This window comes from Selaginella moellendorffii, unplaced genomic scaffold, assembly GCF_000143415.4.
Source record: "Selaginella moellendorffii unplaced genomic scaffold, v1.0 SELMOscaffold_28, whole genome shotgun sequence".
NCBI lineage: Eukaryota > Viridiplantae > Streptophyta > Lycopodiopsida > Selaginellales > Selaginellaceae > Selaginella > Selaginella moellendorffii.
The window spans coordinates 1,160,698-1,177,107 of NW_003314289.1; the positions used below are offsets into that span (position 1 = coordinate 1,160,698).

The 16,410-nt window shown below is 43.9% G+C and overlaps 3 protein-coding genes across 5 annotated transcripts; 2 read left to right on the top strand and 1 right to left on the bottom strand.

The window, feature by feature from the left end:
* The first annotated feature begins 8,921 nt into the window (after nt 1–8,921).
* Nucleotides 8,922–11,196, top strand: LOC9630392 (protein plastid transcriptionally active 16, chloroplastic). The gene is made up of 5 exons (XM_002975522.2): nt 8,922–9,541; nt 9,610–10,068; nt 10,131–10,199; nt 10,271–10,329; nt 10,388–11,196. Exons 1-5 carry the CDS (start codon nt 9,032–9,034, stop codon nt 11,127–11,129), a joined length of 1,839 nt encoding a protein of 612 aa, XP_002975568.2. The 5' UTR covers nt 8,922–9,031; the 3' UTR covers nt 11,130–11,196.
* A 1-nt stretch (nt 11,197) lies between these two features.
* LOC9630393 (probable plastid-lipid-associated protein 12, chloroplastic) lies at nt 11,198–13,105 on the top strand. 3 transcript variants are annotated; one of them, XM_002975523.2, is made up of 11 exons: nt 11,198–11,451; nt 11,521–11,574; nt 11,625–11,699; nt 11,759–11,881; nt 11,932–12,123; nt 12,172–12,255; nt 12,312–12,404; nt 12,462–12,515; nt 12,608–12,693; nt 12,755–12,868; nt 12,969–13,105. In XM_002975523.2, exons 1-11 carry the CDS (start codon nt 11,230–11,232, stop codon nt 13,048–13,050), a joined length of 1,179 nt encoding a protein of 392 aa, XP_002975569.1. In that variant the 5' UTR covers nt 11,198–11,229; the 3' UTR covers nt 13,051–13,105. The 3 variants fall into 3 exon arrangements, 2 of the variants coding, with proteins under 2 accessions (XP_002975569.1, XP_024536312.1); XR_002992997.1 differs by lacking the exon at nt 12,969–13,105 and having other exon boundaries at nt 11,202–11,451; nt 12,565–12,693; nt 12,755–12,792; XM_024680544.1 differs by lacking the exon at nt 12,969–13,105 and having other exon boundaries at nt 11,202–11,451; nt 12,451–12,515.
* Nucleotides 13,106–13,194: 89 nt separating this feature from the next.
* LOC9630394 (pumilio homolog 12) lies at nt 13,195–16,410 on the bottom strand. The gene is made up of 6 exons (XM_002975705.2): nt 16,285–16,410; nt 14,413–16,213; nt 14,126–14,288; nt 13,909–14,072; nt 13,590–13,848; nt 13,195–13,533 (listed from the first exon to the last, which is right to left on the bottom strand). Exons 2-6 carry the CDS (start codon nt 15,678–15,680, stop codon nt 13,423–13,425), a joined length of 1,965 nt encoding a protein of 654 aa, XP_002975751.2. The 5' UTR covers nt 15,681–16,213; nt 16,285–16,410; the 3' UTR covers nt 13,195–13,422.

The window sequence follows — 16,410 nt, forward strand, 5'->3', positions numbered from 1 at the left end:
TCACCTGGCAGAGTCCCTCCGGCGATCCAATGTCCTCACCCTCCCACAACTCTACGATGAATTCCAAAATTGCATCAAAGGCATTGTTGAAGCTGCACTTCTGACAGAGGTTCCAGACTTTAAGGGGTTTGTAAGAGGCTACATCAGGGACGGATCCGAAACGCTGATTGGCCACTCCAAGCCTCTTCAGTTTCATTTCAACATGTGTGACGGTGCTCCAGTGATGAGGTACAAGATGAGAGAATGGGACACAGTGTGGCTGCCAGTGGACGGCATTGAACTCTTCAAGAGAGATCCCATAACTGGGGAACCTATGATTCCTCAGGGTTCCCCACGGCCGATGCACCCGGATGGACTCAAAGACCAGGAAAGTATAGTGGCCGGGATTAGACAGCATATTGCCTTCTGGAAGAGGGGGTTGGTGTTTGGTGGAGAATCCTATTTTCAGAGGTGCAAGCCTTTGCTCGAATACTGGGAGAAGATTATATCTACTATCCAAAATGGGCCGGTTGTATATGAAGAATTGGAAGAGTCCTTTTGGCCAAAACCTAGAGCACCAGATAGTAGCGGAACAATGTCCTCTGGAAATGCAGTGACAGATAACAATGTTGAGGATCACTATTGTGGGCCGAGGAACAAGAAGCCGGATTCAACATTCAATCCAGTACAGGTTTGCAAAGGAATGGTCGTGCTTGTCAGACCCAGTAATAAAAAACAAATGATATGGGTGGGGCGCTGCATCACTGATGCAGAGGAGGACGCGGAAACTAACTCCTTCAATGTAACTGTGGAGTGGTTCAAGCCAAGTTCCGGATATACGAACGATTGCCTAGAAAAGAGATGGGTGCTGAATCCAAGGGATCCCAGCATGAGCATATCGGTGGATAATGTTGTGCATGGTTGGATGCGGAAGCAGAGTGCCACCATCACCTTGCCAGACCATGCAAGAGATGCAGCAAGAGCATTCATAACCCGGGTTCAAGGTGAGATTCATGAATATTCCTTTACTAAGTTTCTAATGTATTTTATTTCAAGGTGAACAATCCGAATCTGAATCAGAGGAGGCGTGATGGCATGTGGCCTTACGCTATTCCTAGGTGAGATGATACAAATAACAAGTATAAATTCTTAGTTGTTCTAGCAAATCTTACTTAAAGTTCAAGGTGAACAAGCCGAATATGAATTCATCGGATTGTTATAACAAATTGCGAGGTGATGGCATGAGGCGATACGCCATTTGAGAGTGGTAACCATTCCTATATGAGGTGAGTGAAGTATTTATTAGAAATACCTCATTCAATTGTGCACTTCTAAGTCTTGGTCCACTTAGTACTGTTTGCATGTTTTTATTTTAATTCTTTCTCTAAAATGTTATTTAGCATGTGGCTTCATGCCATTGCTCTCCACAATCATGCATTGAATTTCTATCCTTGCATAATACTTCTCCATATATATAGCATGTGCGCACATGTGATATGGTTCATTAGGCCTGATATAGTGTGTGAGGTAAAACAAAGATGATGTGACATATGCATTTACCAATCACACGTGCATAAATCTAATAATATGGCGTGTGGCCCATATTAATGGCACATAAACCCATATTGTGGGCTTACGTGCTTTATGTACCATCATTCCCTTGCAGCGAGTGTGTTGGTTTCCTTTTATAACACAACGAACTCCATATTTTAGGGTGAAGAGCGTTCTCATGGCAAGCACAAAATCTGTAAGTGAGGCAGAAAAGGAGACGGAGAAGGAGATAGGTGAAGATGTAGAATATATAAGTCTTCCAAACTCCCCGTACTATACTCCAGGTGATCATTTTTCTGAACAAACGGCAACATTAACAACTATCGAGAACGCCCCAGTAACGTCAGAGATAACAATCCAAAGCAAAACAACTGACCCGGAGAAGGATGATAGTACCGCTGAGAGTACCAAAAAGGAGGTGTCCACTAGCGCTTAGGCTTATAATGGCGTGTGCCCTCATGCCATTTACTTGATCACCAAATACCTTTTTCCCTTTGCACAAGTATATCTTAATACCGGTCTGAGAAATAGAATGGCATGTGCCCTCAGGCCTTTTACTAAATCACCTTTGAAAGAAATGCAAGCCTCTATGTCGTAAAAAAAAGGTACTAGAGAAATTCCTTAATAATATGAATGTTATTTAGTTTCATGAAAATACACTAAGGGTCAAATGAGTTAAATGACTTCTCCAGACTAGCAATGCCTCTTGCTACACCTTCACAATTAGATTCGTTAGAAAAAGATAACATTGAATAATATCTAAATGTTCTCACCATTAAGTTATATATCTGGCTAATAGGAATGACGTTCATCTTGGAAAGCTCACCACACGCTCAATGAACAAACAAATAGTGTGTGCGCGCATGCCATCGTTCTTCTTTAGCTTCAGATTCGGCTTGTTCACCTTGACAATGAGATTTATTATACAACCAGATGGACTCAGTCTGGACATAAAGTCACCGCACTAGTCACCATGCCCCAGATATGTCTAGCCCCTGGACAAAAAACATATAATTTCACGTCATTTTCAAATACTTGAAAATTTGTACCTAGTCCCATTTTACTGAATAAATCCCACTTTAACGAAATAGAGCATATTACCCTTTTCTAGAAAGATGACATTTATGCCTTTCTTCTATAATATTATGCTAGGTAGCAGTTTACACCTTGCATTTTGTTAAACTCTATAAGAGTAGTGAGCTCTTACTAATACTAACTTAGTCTTGATGGCCTTGCACTTTAGCTGAGGATGGTGATGTTTAGCCTAGTTGTTTGAAGTTGAGGTGTTAATACTTATATTATAGCTTTGTTTATGAGGAGGTTATGTACCAGAGTCTATCTCATAGTCTTTACTATAGTTTCAACTAAATGTTGATCATGCATAATTAGCATCTTCAAGGCATGCTCAGAGTTGTTAGCTAAATGCATTAGTGAGTTTATTGCAGTTGAGTTGGATTCAAGTGGTCATTTAGTTCATGCTTATCTATGAACCTTTATCTTATATCTAGGGTATTACATTCATATTGGACAAGTATATGACTCGATGGCATAAGTTTAGTGTTTGAGTTTTATGAAGGGCAAGTTAAAGAATGATTATTGGTTGTTTTGCAACTAGTAATTACTTGTAGATTTTGTCGAGGAACGTTAACACTTGCTTCACTTGATGATGATTTAGTGGTGATAGGTTTACTTTACTGGATGGTGTTACGGAGGATCGTGTCATTAAACTTGCATAATTTTTCCATGTTAGCATATCGATTCTACCTTTGTCGATATCATTTAGTTATGTTTAGTCTATGGTGTTAGATTTCATTGAGTTGTGGACATGGTGAATCACTCCTTGATGATGTGTTATTTATAACTAAATATTGTTGAAGGATTGATTTTAGATACTGACTAAGGTATCTTCAACTTTTTGTAGCTTGATTGTTAGAGAGCTTTGAGTGATGATTCACTCTTGTTTTCTTTTAGCTTTATTCTAGTGTTGATGGTATTAAAGTGATTTTTTGTCATTGATATTATTGATGTGGAGATTCAAGTGAAATAAGATGTCTCTCTGTAAGATTGATATTAAGTTTCATTAGTCTTGATGCAAATAATATTAATACTTAGGCTATAGCTTTGTGTTATTAGCATTTGTGCAATTGCTAGTTAGCAACTATATTGGCAATCAAACAAATTGAGTAGTAGTTAAGTTAATTGTATCTTAGAAAGTTGTTTAATAGAGGTTGAGTTTTAAGCTTTTCCTTGAAAAATGATTCAATTATGGATTATACTAACTTTAAGAGAGGAAGAGTTAGTGATCGATAATGAAGATGTTAATTCCTTGTTGGATTTAAGTTAGGGATATATCAATCATTGATGATTCTTTTCATGTTTGTTACAAGTGAGTTACGTTTGGTTGTAAATGAATTCATAAAGGATCGTTTGATGATCACTTGTTAAGCATATCTTCGTTGTGCTTAACTTTTGGATTGATGCAAACATATTTTTCATTAGCTTTGGCATTATGAAGTATAGCTTTTAAATGTGTTGAGAAGGATATTATGTTGTATTATAATTTCTTCTTTAGTATTGAAGTTAGTTCATATGAGACTCATGATCATTGTTATGCAAGACTTGGCTATAAACTTCTTCAAACTTTTAGTTCTTTAAGTTTTATACTCATTGTTTCATTTGTTAAAAGTTGTTAGGGAAGGTATTTTAGTTTATTATCTTTAATGTTAAAGGTAGTATTTGCATCTAGCAATCATTGATGATGGATGACTATCATCTTGGGATAGTTTATTGTTCTCGTTAAGAGTTTTACCTAGTTGTTGTTGGTGATGAATGATTTGCTATACTTTGGGATAATGGATTATTTCTTTGATAATGATTATGCATGTTTCTAATGATGAGATGATTAATGATCTTTCATGATAGTTAGTTGTTCTCATTGATAGCTTTTGGCTTTTTGCAATACCATATATTCTTGTGGTTTGCTCTAGATTGGTCTCTTGAGTTTGAGACATCGGTAGGATGTTACTGAAGTTTGTTTAAGCAACTTTAGTTCTTCATATTATTGACCAAGATCTATTCAAATTGGCTAATGTGATAGTTAGCATGAACATTGTGTTTGTTAGTTTTTGCAATGTTTATTTTGTTCTATTAACCATTGCTATAGTTGGTTCTGATAGATTGGATATTATTTCTTTTAGATGATAAATTCGTAAGTATTTGATTTGTCAGTCGATGATACTTTATGTTCTTTTAGATGTCTTTTATAAGTTGTTTGGTATGTTATTTGCAATCTTTAATAATTAAGTTTTATCATTAAGTTTTCTTTATGATACATTAGCTATTGAATTTGCTGGATGATGAATTCTAAGTTTTCCAATTATGATGATCTTGGCCTATACTATAATTCTCATCTATCAAATAATAACTTAGAATACTTTTGTGTTCTAATCTAAGATTTATTCACTAATACTTAAGTCTCTAATATATCATTGTTTATGACTTTAATATTGTCCATCTATTGATCTTTGGGTTTAGGCCAGTATAAGCAAATTGGCTTCAACACTTTGTGTTCATGGTAAAATCTTTAGTTATAGGGTTAGCTATTATCGACTGGTCACATCACCTACCTCTCTCTTGATGTTCTTTATTTTGTTAAAAAGGGCGTGATCATAATTACCTATTTATAATCTATTTAAACCTTACTGATAAGTTTGGTTTCTTTGCTCAACAGGGTTAGGGCCATGCCATATGTGGGTAAGGGCTATTACTCTTTTGTAAACTGGGTAACACCTAGAGCAGCAAAGGTGGCTAACTCTATTAGTCATTTTTTTGTCGGCAATGGCCAGAAGGTGTTTGAGTGTAGTGCATTTGCATCAGACAAAGAGGTTACCTTAACTTATTTAAATTGGTGTATTTCTCACAAAGTGTGAATACCGTGAACTTTTTCTAGAGTTATTTCCTTTGCGGTATTCTAAACTAGAGTATGTATTGACGAGAACGTCAATCTTCCCTGGGGGGAGAGTGTCGCAAATGTGGCTTTGGGTATTGAAAGTTATTTGTCCACTAGTTCTTTTGGATGTTCTATTACAATGGCAAAAAGTTGGTATTGCTGAACCCTTTATCAGTCCCTTTTGTGTTAGTGAAGTTAACTAGGCATTTTGAGTATACTTAGACCAAACGAGCATAAAGACGAAATTCCTACATGCAATTAGCTAAGCATATTTAACCTAGTAAAGAGTTCCCGTCTTATTCTATCTTGCACTAGCTAGTGACAAGAACCCTTGCGTATTGAGACTAATCCCTTAATATCGCTAGATGATAGCTTACTGTGTCTGCTAAACACCCTCGCTATCATACACTTTGTATTAGTTTCATTTGGTCCCAATTACTATTTATAGTAAATGTCTAAATTTGCTAATTTCGTATATCTATGGAATGTAGATATTGTCTTGAACATAATAATGTTTATCCCGTGTTCAAATTCACAATTTAGCACCATTCCATATTTATTAAGTCTTGAGTTAGTCCCAGAGATTAACTCTTAGTAGTAAGGATGGCTAAGGGAGAAAGCCCAAAGTGTGCATTCCTCAAAAGGGGGTTATAAAGGGTTTTAAATATATAGTAGAGATAATGGGTAAGTTGAGTATAACTAACTAACTTGAGGCATAATTTAGCTTCTGTTTACGTGCCTATCTTTATTTTGCATCAAACTTGGGTTTAAACCCAAATTTCACACCATACTAGTTGATGGAGTACATATCCTTGCGTTATGCCACTAATATGCTAAAATAGCGTCAAACTCCATTTGGCTTTGTTTTGTATATTAATCCTAGCATTAGGATAGATATTCTAAGATTATTCCAAGTCACTCAATGCTTTTGTCCTTTTGCTTTTTAGGCTGTACATTTGGGAGTTGCTTTATGCTTCAGTTCCTTTGTTCTTTAACTCCATGCTTAATAGTTTGGCTCCATTCCTTTATTTAGTGGCCCAAGGCTTTGAAACTTAGGTTCCATTTTGCTATCCTTGGACATGTGGTATATAGCATGTGGCATGTGACATGTGGCACATAAAGGAGGGTTTAAGTTCCACTTCGTAGTTATCCTATAGTTAATGACCATAGGGTAAAGGGTAAAAACCACATATGCTACAATATTAATCTTTCAAAAGTATGATATTGTAGCGTGTAGCGAAAGTAATACATGGATTGTTATTTCTTGAGAGGAATTAATCTCTTAAACTTGGTTAATCAATTCACTCTGACTTAAACTTCCTTTGAGTCTTTTGATAAATATGTAATTTTATTACTGTTGTGAAATAGATAAGTATAGCTTTTCTTTTGGAGCCTTCACTTGCTGATAACTCTATATATTTGACAATACTCCAAAAAAGTTTCTTTATGAATTTTCAATAAAAGTTTATATTTTCCTCTTCAAAAGTGATTACCAGCCTCTAGGCAGAATAATGGACAAGGCTGATTAACTTATCACCTTGATGAAGATAAATAACCATTTTATATATATATATATATATATAACCATACCATTATTGCAAAGATCCATCCAAATATAGTAATTGCTTACATCTTATCATAAATTAGTCACGAGCATTTAACCAAAAGACAAAGAATTTATGTTTGATTAGGGATTGGGAATTGGGAGTTTTTCCAAATTCCATAATCTTAAATTCAGCTAACAATTACAAGCACATTAACGCTACACAGAGTTGGAGTGCCCCCCCCTCCCCCCCCTCTTTTCTATGTTATCTCGTACTATGCTCTTCTGCACTGTATTGACAAAGTAAGTTAGCCAACATTAATATGTACACCAGACTTGAAGATGTTGCAGAAGAATGAGAGTAAGCAAAACGCTACATCAATAAGGTAATTTTACTTTCTAAAACTCAAACGGATTCAGAGTCCGTACAAGCCATATTACATGTTCTAAATCCATGGGAGTGGTCAGACTGCAGGTAAGGCCACCTTCTATGCTTATTTATACCAAACTTTTCTATTACCTTTGCAGCAATTATATCAGTCGAATCTACAGCATTAAAGATATTCGAAAATCCATGCTACCTTTGTACACGAAGCTAGTCACGGCCGCCTGAGTATTTGGAGCTTTGGTCTTTTATATCTTGTATTATAATTTCTTTTGTTCCTAACAGTGGTGTTATTCCAACCATAGGCACTCGAAGATGGGTGAGGGCTCTCAATCTCACTATCTAAGTCCCTTGGAACTCCAAGGAAGAGTAAGTATAAGTTTCAAACATTAGAAACCAAACGTTAAGGTGGGACGATGGGCTGAAGTTTACGACGGTTTGACTTTCGCTGCAGTGCATCGAGCAGGACATATGGTACTGAGTACACAGTCACAACGAGGACTCGATTTTAAGGCTTTCTCTCTGGAAACCCACCACCGCGCTTTCACAAACAAGGATCTACGTAAAAAAACAACCTGCAAAACTTTCTAAAGAATAAATTCTTGGTGCTGGGGTTTCATTCATAACGTTCTTCTAGCTACCAAGTATAGAGAACGTTTGGAGCTCAATCGACTTCTCCAGATCTTGAGAAGCCATCAAGGAATCAGCAAGGACATACCAGGTGTGTTTTGGAGAGTTCTGCAACAAGCTAAGTTGTCTCAAAGACGGGAAATGGCTCCATGGTCTTGTTTCCAGTTCCCGCTTTTGGATTGGATCAAACACATTTTGGAAACACACTCTTAAGTCTATATAGCAAGTGTGGGGCGATCCAGGAGGCTTTACAAGTTAGTATGGAGCAGAGAAATGTTGGTGATGATCTCGGCATTTGCCATTTGATGAGGCATAATTGCTTCACTCGGCTCTGACGTTCGTAGACACGGACTTAGTCTTTGGAAACTTGCTCACCAACTTATGAGAAGTGTGGATGTCTCCGGAAAGTGTTTGAGCGGATGATCGTGTCTCCTGGACGTGGATGGTGGCCATGCACGCTCAACACGGTGATTGCCAGAAATCGTGGTTTTTGGAAAGATGTAGCAAGGTGGCGTCAAGGCACTTTCACGGTGGTTTTGTTTGCATGTTCGCTGGAGCGAGTTTGGGATAGAACCCTCGAGAGATCACTACACTTGCATGGTTGATCTCTTGGGACGGGCTGGGAGAGTGTTGACGATCGAATTCCTCGACTAGCAAGCCGGATCTAGCTGTGCTCTTGAATTCGTGTAGGAGTTTTGCGGATTGAGGATAAAGGATTGCCGGCGGCGTGCTCGACAGCTACTTACAAATTCGCAACTTTAAAGTTTATTGTTCCATAGGATTGGTGTGGCGATCTACGGCTGTGGTAGTTTATCTATACGCCACGTGGCGGTTCCTTATTGGCATTATTTTGAGGAATCAAACGGATATGCTTCGCCATGGCGGAAGAATAGGTCGGTCTGGAGGAGACGCTGGTCATCCAACGCAATGCGCCCGTCTGGATTGAGGATCTACCGGTAAGGAAGGATATCACAGCTCCCTCTTCGCGCCGACAATGCTGCTGGAAGTGGGATCGCTGCGCAGCGCGGGCAATGGGAGCTACTGCCTGGCCACATTTCCCGGCCGGAGTGCCAAGAACAGGCAATCGCGCGTAACGATTGTATGCGCCCGGGGCAAGGCGATTGATGGCAGCAGCAGCAGCAGCGGCACCAAGAGATTCCCTTTGGGTGGCACCAGAAAGAAGATCAAAGACGAGGAAGGCAGCGATGGCGAGCAGGAATCATCGAATGGCGCTCTGAATTTCGGGACGCAGCTCTTAAATCTCGCCTCCAGGAGGGACAAATCTTCTCCCCCGGCTAAGAGTGGAACCAAGAAAGAGCTCGCTTTGTCACTGGGTCTTCTTCGCCGAGCTCCCGACGCTAAGACAGTGTTTGTGGCTGGAGCAACTGGTCAGATCGGCGCTAGAGTCTCGCAGCAGCTACTCCGGAGTGGATTCACAGTCCGTGGAGGTGTCCGCGATCTCTACTTCGCCCAGCAGCTCGCGGAGTTCGCTACGCAGTATGGGGTGAGTGGAAAGATAGTTTGGTTTATATCCGTTGGAGGAGATTTCTCACAGTGTTCTCCGGCGCGCAGGTGATCAGCAGGGACGAAGCACGGAAGATCAACGCAGTGGAATTCGATTTCAAGGACGTAGAGTCGATAGCAAAGGCTATAGGGAACGCAGGGAAGGTGGTGGTGACGGTCGGTCCCTCGGAGGATGGTCCTCGGGGGAAAGTCTCGGCAAAGGATGCCCTCCAAGTTCTAGAGGCGGCCAGTGTAGCACAGGTGGGGCATGTTGTGGTGGTGGCCGAGGCTGGCGGTGTGTCGAGCAGCGGCGGCGGTCCGCTGGCCTTGATCACGGATTTCTTCAGTAAGTTGTTCAGCAAGGGTGCAGAAGTCTCGACTGATTCGTTGCTCGATAGTGTTGTGGACACGGAGCTGAGGTTTACGTTTGTCAAGGTGAGCTCCACCGAGGGTGTGGATGATTTCAGCCCCGACGGAGAGAATGTAGTGCTGCTGTCTGAAGGGACGTATAACCAAGGCACGGGAAAGGTACCGATCGAAACAGCTTGCTCCTTTTCTCTTCTTACGCATTGGAGTTTCTTGTGTTCCAGGTATCGAAGTCTCAACTCGCGTCTGTTGTAGCGGGGATCTTTGCAAACATTGCCATAGCAGAGAACAAGGTTAGTTCCCGTTCCCATGCACGTAATACGTAAAAGGGGAGTTCGTTACAAAGTTTGGCTTTGCGTTTTAGGTGGTCGAGGTTGCCACTGTTGAACCTGGAGCATCCAAGCCCATTGAAGAACTACTAAGGTGCTCAAGTTATCTTTTCCTTCCTCTGTATGATTCTTCTAACCCGCGCCCGTGCCAGTGCTATACCAGAGGATGGAAGACGAGCTGCATTGGCGGAGGCGCGAGACAAAGCGGAGGCCGAAGAGCGGCAGAGACAGCTTCGGGAGCAGGCAGAGGCCGAAGCCAAGAAAGCGCTGGAAGAAGCGAAGGATGCCGCTGCTCTCGCCAACGAGCTGGAGGAAGAGGCAAAGGAGCTGGCTAAACAGGAAGCACAGGCGGTTGCCAACGCTCAAAAAGCCAAAGACAAAGCCAAGGCCGCGGCAGCGTCGCTGGAAGCTCTGGGGGCAAAGATGAAGGATATTGGAGCTTCCATCAGCGAGACATCGCAGAATGGCTTCGGTGGTTTCTTCAAGCGAGGCACAGTGGCTGGTCCTCCGGCCGAGGAAGAAGACGATTTGGAGAGCAGCGGGACATCCCAGAATGGCTTCGGTGGTTTCTTCAAGAGAGGCACAGTGGCTGCCAAGAAAGAAGAAGAGAGTCAGGAGGAGGAAGAAGAGAAGCCAAAGTTTGGTCTGGGAAACTTGTTTAAGAGGAGCAAGGACACAGCATCATCAGCCGAGACTCCATCGCCAGCAAAGAAAGTTCCTTTTTCCAAAACGAAGACCCCAAGTCCTCCAAAGAGACGATCGCCACCACCGCCACCACCGCCAGCGATGAGGACGAAGGCTCCGAGAGAGACGAGCAAGGCTCAAAGCTCGGCAGGAAAGAAGAGTGTGCTGGGAGGATTGTTCAAGCAAGACACGATATATATCGACGAGTAACACGATAGTATATTGTACAAACCATGATATCGTCTGTAAATCAATCAAAAAGAGATATTTTGCGTTGTATGCTTTTGTGTGGAGGAAGTTGCTTGCTGCTATGGCGCAAAGTGGTGTGTGTGGGATTGAGAGAGCAAGGCTGTGGAGAGATGGAGGAGGAGTTTGTGCTTCTTTGAAGAATCGACCATGGCCATTGTCTCGTTTGAGAAGATTTAAGATTTCTTTGGTAGCAGCAGCAGCAGCTACTGGCGAGGAGGCCCTGATTGATGCGTTGGTTGGAGTTGGAGGGCGAGGCCGGAGTGCAAGCCAAGAACAACTCAAGGTGAATTACATCATTGTTCGTTTTTTTTTACCAAAACTATATTTGAATTATACTGTATTTTTTGGCCAGGCAATTGCGAATGCTGTGACAGCACTTGAGTCGGAAGGAGGCATCGAAGAACCTGTGAGTGATTCGAAGAAAAGAGTGAGATTTTGATGATTTGATTTGTGCAGACAAAGTCGGAGTTGATCGAAGGCCTATGGAGATTAATGTACACAACAAGGCCCAGCACTGCATCCCCGATTCAAGTTAAACCTTCTACTACAACCATTCGTTCATTTTATTCACTGCCTGGACTTTTTTGTAGAGGACTTTTGTGGGAGTGGATGCATTTACAGTTTTCCAAGACATCAAACTCAGCGATCGCAGTGATCAAAGAGTGTCAAACACTGTAAAGTTTTCTGAGAAAATTGGTGAGCTCAAAGTGGAGGTAAGCAAACATAGTCTGCTCGTTTCTTTAACTTTGGAGAAATCTTCCAGGCCGAAGCCTCAGTTGCTAGCTCCAAAAGGATCAACTTTCGTTTCGACCGGGCCGCATTCTCTTTCTCGTTCCTTCCATTCAAAGTTCCATACCCGGTTCCTTTCCGTTTGCTGGGCGACGAGGCCAAAGGATGGCTCGACACAACTTATCTCTCTCCCTCTGGAAATATTCGAATCTCAAGAGGCAACAAGGTACACAATTAGACAATTAGTATATCACTATCACATTGGTTTCTCCAGGGGACAACCTTTGTCCTGCAAAAGACCTTGGACCCTCGACAGCGGCTGCTTGCAGCTATATCCTCAAAAAAGGACGTTGAAAAGGTCTAAGAAACGAGATCTTAGTTTCTTTCAAGACTTGTATTTGTTTGATCTTGAAGGTGATTGAAGAGCTGGTTGAGCTCAACTCGACCGAGTCCCCGGCAGAACTGGATGCATTGGCAGGGAAGTGGAGACTAGTTTGGAGCTCACAAGTAACTCACAAATTACTTTCACACCTTTTCTAAAATACTTGGCAAGTTTTGTAACAGGGCAGCGACGCAAACTGGCTGCAAAAACTCACGTCGGGCCTCCCAAGCTGGCAAGTAAGTTTTGAGTGTTGATGCTAATTTAAGAAGACGAAAAGATCTATAGGTACAAAGATCCATACATATTTACATAAAGAATGTGGCTGCAGATTGTTAAAGCAGCAAGCGGCGATCTCGAAAATCTGGTAGAGCTGCTGCCCGGATTTCTGAGCCTGAAAGCCAGAGCAACGTCAGAGTAAGCACTTTGTCTTCCATTCATAATTACGATTAGATTACCATTAACGTGCTAAATCCAGAGCCACCTCCAAAACGCGGCGTCATGTACGGATACAAGGCGCGGCCGTACAGCTGTTGGGCGGATCGGTTTCGGTTCCTCTCAACATCGAAGGCGCCGGCTACGTAGAGCTGACGTAAGCATATTCTGTCACCTCGACAGATATTCTGCCACCACCCGCGGCATATTCTGTCTCTTTGACGTACATTCCGTCACCACCTTTTTTGTTCTTTCAGGTATCTGGACAAGAGGATGAGAATTAGCAGAGGGAACAGAGGGAGCACATTCGTGCACGTCCGCGACGACGACCAGAATTGATCCATTATATGTTTTTGATTGATTGATTGAATTGATTGACAACAACAACGAACGACGATGTAAAATTATGCATGTTCCCCTTCCCCTCCTCCTATAATAATAAGTATTGTTCATACAAGCCCCCGCCCATCCCCGTGTGATCTTATATAAAACTTGGTACAAATACTGTTACTTGGACCTCCTCGTTTTTTTTTGGGATGTTTTTTCCTTCCATAGCTTCGAATGTAGCAACTTTTGTGTGTCAGATGTGCGGCCTGTGACTGATTATACATGCCCGACTCCAAAGTGAAAGAGGAAAGAAAGACTAGAGCTGAGTGAGAGCGTTCGTAATGTACCTCGCGCGCGAAGTAGCAAAGTCCCCGAGCTTTGCTCTCACCTCTTGTTGATGTTAGCCCGGGAAAGAATGCGCTTCCCGAAAGGGCTGCTGCGTAGCACTGGAACGTGTGGGCGAATAGCGTCCACTAACGCCGTGTGTAAAGATCCCTGCAAACGTTTCCAAGCACGAGATGGAGCAAAAATCGCTTTTTTCTTTGAGGTACCTTTGCGACAGAGAGAGCACACTGGATGACGTAGTTCGCAAAAGGATCCTGGAGCAGCTGGCTCAGCAGGGAGCTGGTGATGATCTCGCGAATGATCAGAGCGCGCGAGTCCTCGGACGACTGCTTGAGGCACTTCTCCACGACATTGCTGCTAAACTTTTGCATGGCGAGCAACGCGAAGTTCCCTTCCAGCCTGTAGATGACGTCCAGAGTTATCCAAGATTGTTCGAGGTCGAGGATGTACTGAACGACATAGTTACTGCAAAAGGGAAAGGACGGCGTTTAAAGTTAAGGCAAAACCCAAGTGTAAGTGCTGTACCCGTATTGGTCTTGCGAAAGAATCAGAGCATTTGCGGCGATCTCGGAAACAAGAAAATGGCACTGTGTTCCCGAGGCAAAGTCAATACAGCGCTGGAGTACGCAGCAGCCATGCCTGTGTGTACCAATATCCACACAGTGCCGTGCCGCCGCATCAATAATAAACTGCGATCAGAGAGTTGTCAACGAAAACGAGAAATCTTTGGCACTGCTCGTACCTGGATATCTTCGTTACTGAGCTTTTGCAAGCATTTCTGGACGACATGATTTCCATTAGAATCCTTGATAAGAGTCACTACGCCTTGCATGAGCGAGCTTGTCACCATGGAAACTTGCTCTGGCGACTTGAGTGTCTCTATCAGTTTTTGAACAGCACGTGTACTGCAAACAGCAACAGACACAAGAGTTAGTGATTGGAAAAGAAAAAAAAGGAAGAAACACAGTCAGTCAGTCATGAAAAATTCTCTATTTTCTTCCTTTTTCTCTCGGTCTCTCAACATCATACCCGTGCATATTCAAGGAGATGTTGACGAGCTCCCCGTTTCTGGTGACGCCACGCAAAATCTCCCTGCGCTGCGTGTCGTTGGAAACCTCCAGGAGTTTTTGGACGAGGTAGTTCCCGAAAGGGTCAGTCATCAAGTCTACAAGGTGATCAATCACCTCCGCAAAGATCTTGTCAATCTCCTCCAAACTCCCCTCACTAAACTTCTTCTGCAAGAACCGGCAGCCGTGCTGATCCTTGGCGGTCTCGTAAATCCGCCCCTCAATCTCCTCCAGCGACGTAAACTTCTGCTGCTGCTGTTGCGTCGAATCGTAGAGCCCCCTGAATTCCCCGCTAAGATCACTCTCCTGCGACTCGGTGCTCGCCGAGCGCTTCTCACTGCTCGTCTCATCGTCACGGGCAACCTTCCTCCGGGCCAAACTCATCGACGCAAACGAGTTGGACAACCCCTTAATCGACGGCGCTTTCCTGCCCGAGAGCGATCTCTCCGCCATGGACGCAGCCAGCGAAGAAGGTTGATCCCTGGCCGTGGTGTGAAGAAACGGGCAGTTCTCTCCCCGGCTACAAACTCCCTGTAAGTAGAACCGACACACATTCCTAGCGCTGCCAGCTCCAGAGCGAGGAGACCCCTCCAGATTCCCTGACGCTTGAAGTGCTTCCTGGTAACGCTGCTCGGACGAGCACCAAAAATTCCGGAGCGCTGCCAATTGCTGTACCTGCCTGGCAAGAGGATTCTCCAGCGAAGAATATCTTACACCGCCACCGCCATTGGCGCGATGGTGAGAGTAGAATCCTCCTGCTGCCCCTGGATTGCCATAGAACTGATCACCGTGCTGCTGCCCAGCGTAGAAGGCGGCGTCGATCATCAGCTTTTGCTGCTGCTGCCTCTGGCGAGCCCTCTCCTCGGCAATCTGTTGCTGGAGAAGAAGCCGCTGCTGGAAGAGCGCTACCATGTCGAGATTATCGTCATCCACAGCGTCTTGCTGGAACCGATTGCTGCGATCGTATTCTAGGAAGGAGGAATTGTTTACCAGGTGATGCTGATGCCACGCCGCTGCCGCCTGGTGGTGATCGTACACGAAAGGCGCCGCTCCCATCGCGCTAGTGTACATTGCGCCGTCGTCGTCGCGGTCGGCTGCGATCTGGAAATCCCTGGACATGATCAGCGGCGGCGTGCCGTTCTTGCCGGGATCCAGCAGCGCGTAATCGAGACCTCGGCTCCCAAGATCGTCGCGAGAAAAGCTGGATGACGATGCCGCGGATGAATGCATGGCGCCGCTGGCGCGATCGACGATCCCGCTGCTGGCCGGCCAAGAATCCCGCTTCCCTATCTAGGATCGATCGATCGATCGATCTATCGCGGCGAGGGAAATAAAAAAGGGGGATGGCCTAAATTGGCCACATTAACCCAAACCCGGAGCTGTCCGTGCCGTTTGAGCCATCGCCCTAAACCTTAAACCTCCCGCCCGTACGGCACGTTTGTGTGGTGGCGGTCGTGTACGGTCGTCGTTTTGAATGCCGGGGGGCGTTTTAGAGAGAAACTTCTAGCCGCCTAGATCCGGCGCCAACCAGCCTACGGGTGGGACCCACGTGGCGCCGCCGCCATGGGCATAGACACGTGGCGGTCATGTTTCTCTTTCTCTCACGCCATCAGGAACCCTAAATTTTCACGACGAGGATCCCCCAAATCTCTCATTGAGCAGGGATTTAAATTCCTGGTAGCTCAGCTGCTGCTGGCCGCCCTCCCGCAGCGCTTGGTGGAGCTCCGCGCGCCGCTGCGCCTCGATCAGGGTCACCTTGTCATCTGGAGCGCAAATTCCTCTCAACAATCCGGAATCCGATTCGAGCAGCAAGGGATGGATGCGGGGTACTTACAGAAGCCCGTCTTGATCATGAAACCCTCGATCGCCGCGCCGAAAATCGCCGAGACGATGGCGACCTTTGCGTACCATTGGCGGTGCTGGACAAGATCGCGCAAGAGCGGCATTGGTTTGACCTAGA

Bases quoted from the DNA above. Each gene is read 5' to 3' on its own strand.
- LOC9630392 (XM_002975522.2), top strand. From the start codon at position 9,032: ATGCTGCTGGAAGTGGGATCGCTGCGCAGCGCGGGCAATGGGAGCTAC. The intron at 9,542-9,609 runs GTGAGTGGAAAG...TCCGGCGCGCAG, and splicing joins AGTTCGCTACGCAGTATGGG to GTGATCAGCAGGGACGAAGC. The intron at 10,069-10,130 runs GTACCGATCGAA...CTTGTGTTCCAG, and splicing joins ATAACCAAGGCACGGGAAAG to GTATCGAAGTCTCAACTCGC.
- LOC9630393 (XM_002975523.2), top strand. From the start codon at position 11,230: ATGGCGCAAAGTGGTGTGTGTGGGATTGAGAGAGCAAGGCTGTGGAGA. The intron at 12,256-12,311 runs GTCTAAGAAACG...TTGATCTTGAAG, and splicing joins CAAAAAAGGACGTTGAAAAG to GTGATTGAAGAGCTGGTTGA. The intron at 12,516-12,607 runs GTAAGTTTTGAG...ATGTGGCTGCAG, and splicing joins CGGGCCTCCCAAGCTGGCAA to ATTGTTAAAGCAGCAAGCGG.
- LOC9630394 (XM_002975705.2), bottom strand. From the start codon at position 15,680: ATGCATTCATCCGCGGCATCGTCATCCAGCTTTTCTCGCGACGATCTT. The intron at 14,289-14,412 runs GTATGATGTTGA...TGCTGTTTGCAG, and splicing joins ATCTCCTTGAATATGCACGG to TACACGTGCTGTTCAAAAAC. The intron at 13,849-13,908 runs GTACAGCACTTA...TCCCTTTTGCAG, and splicing joins CTTTCGCAAGACCAATACGG to TAACTATGTCGTTCAGTACA.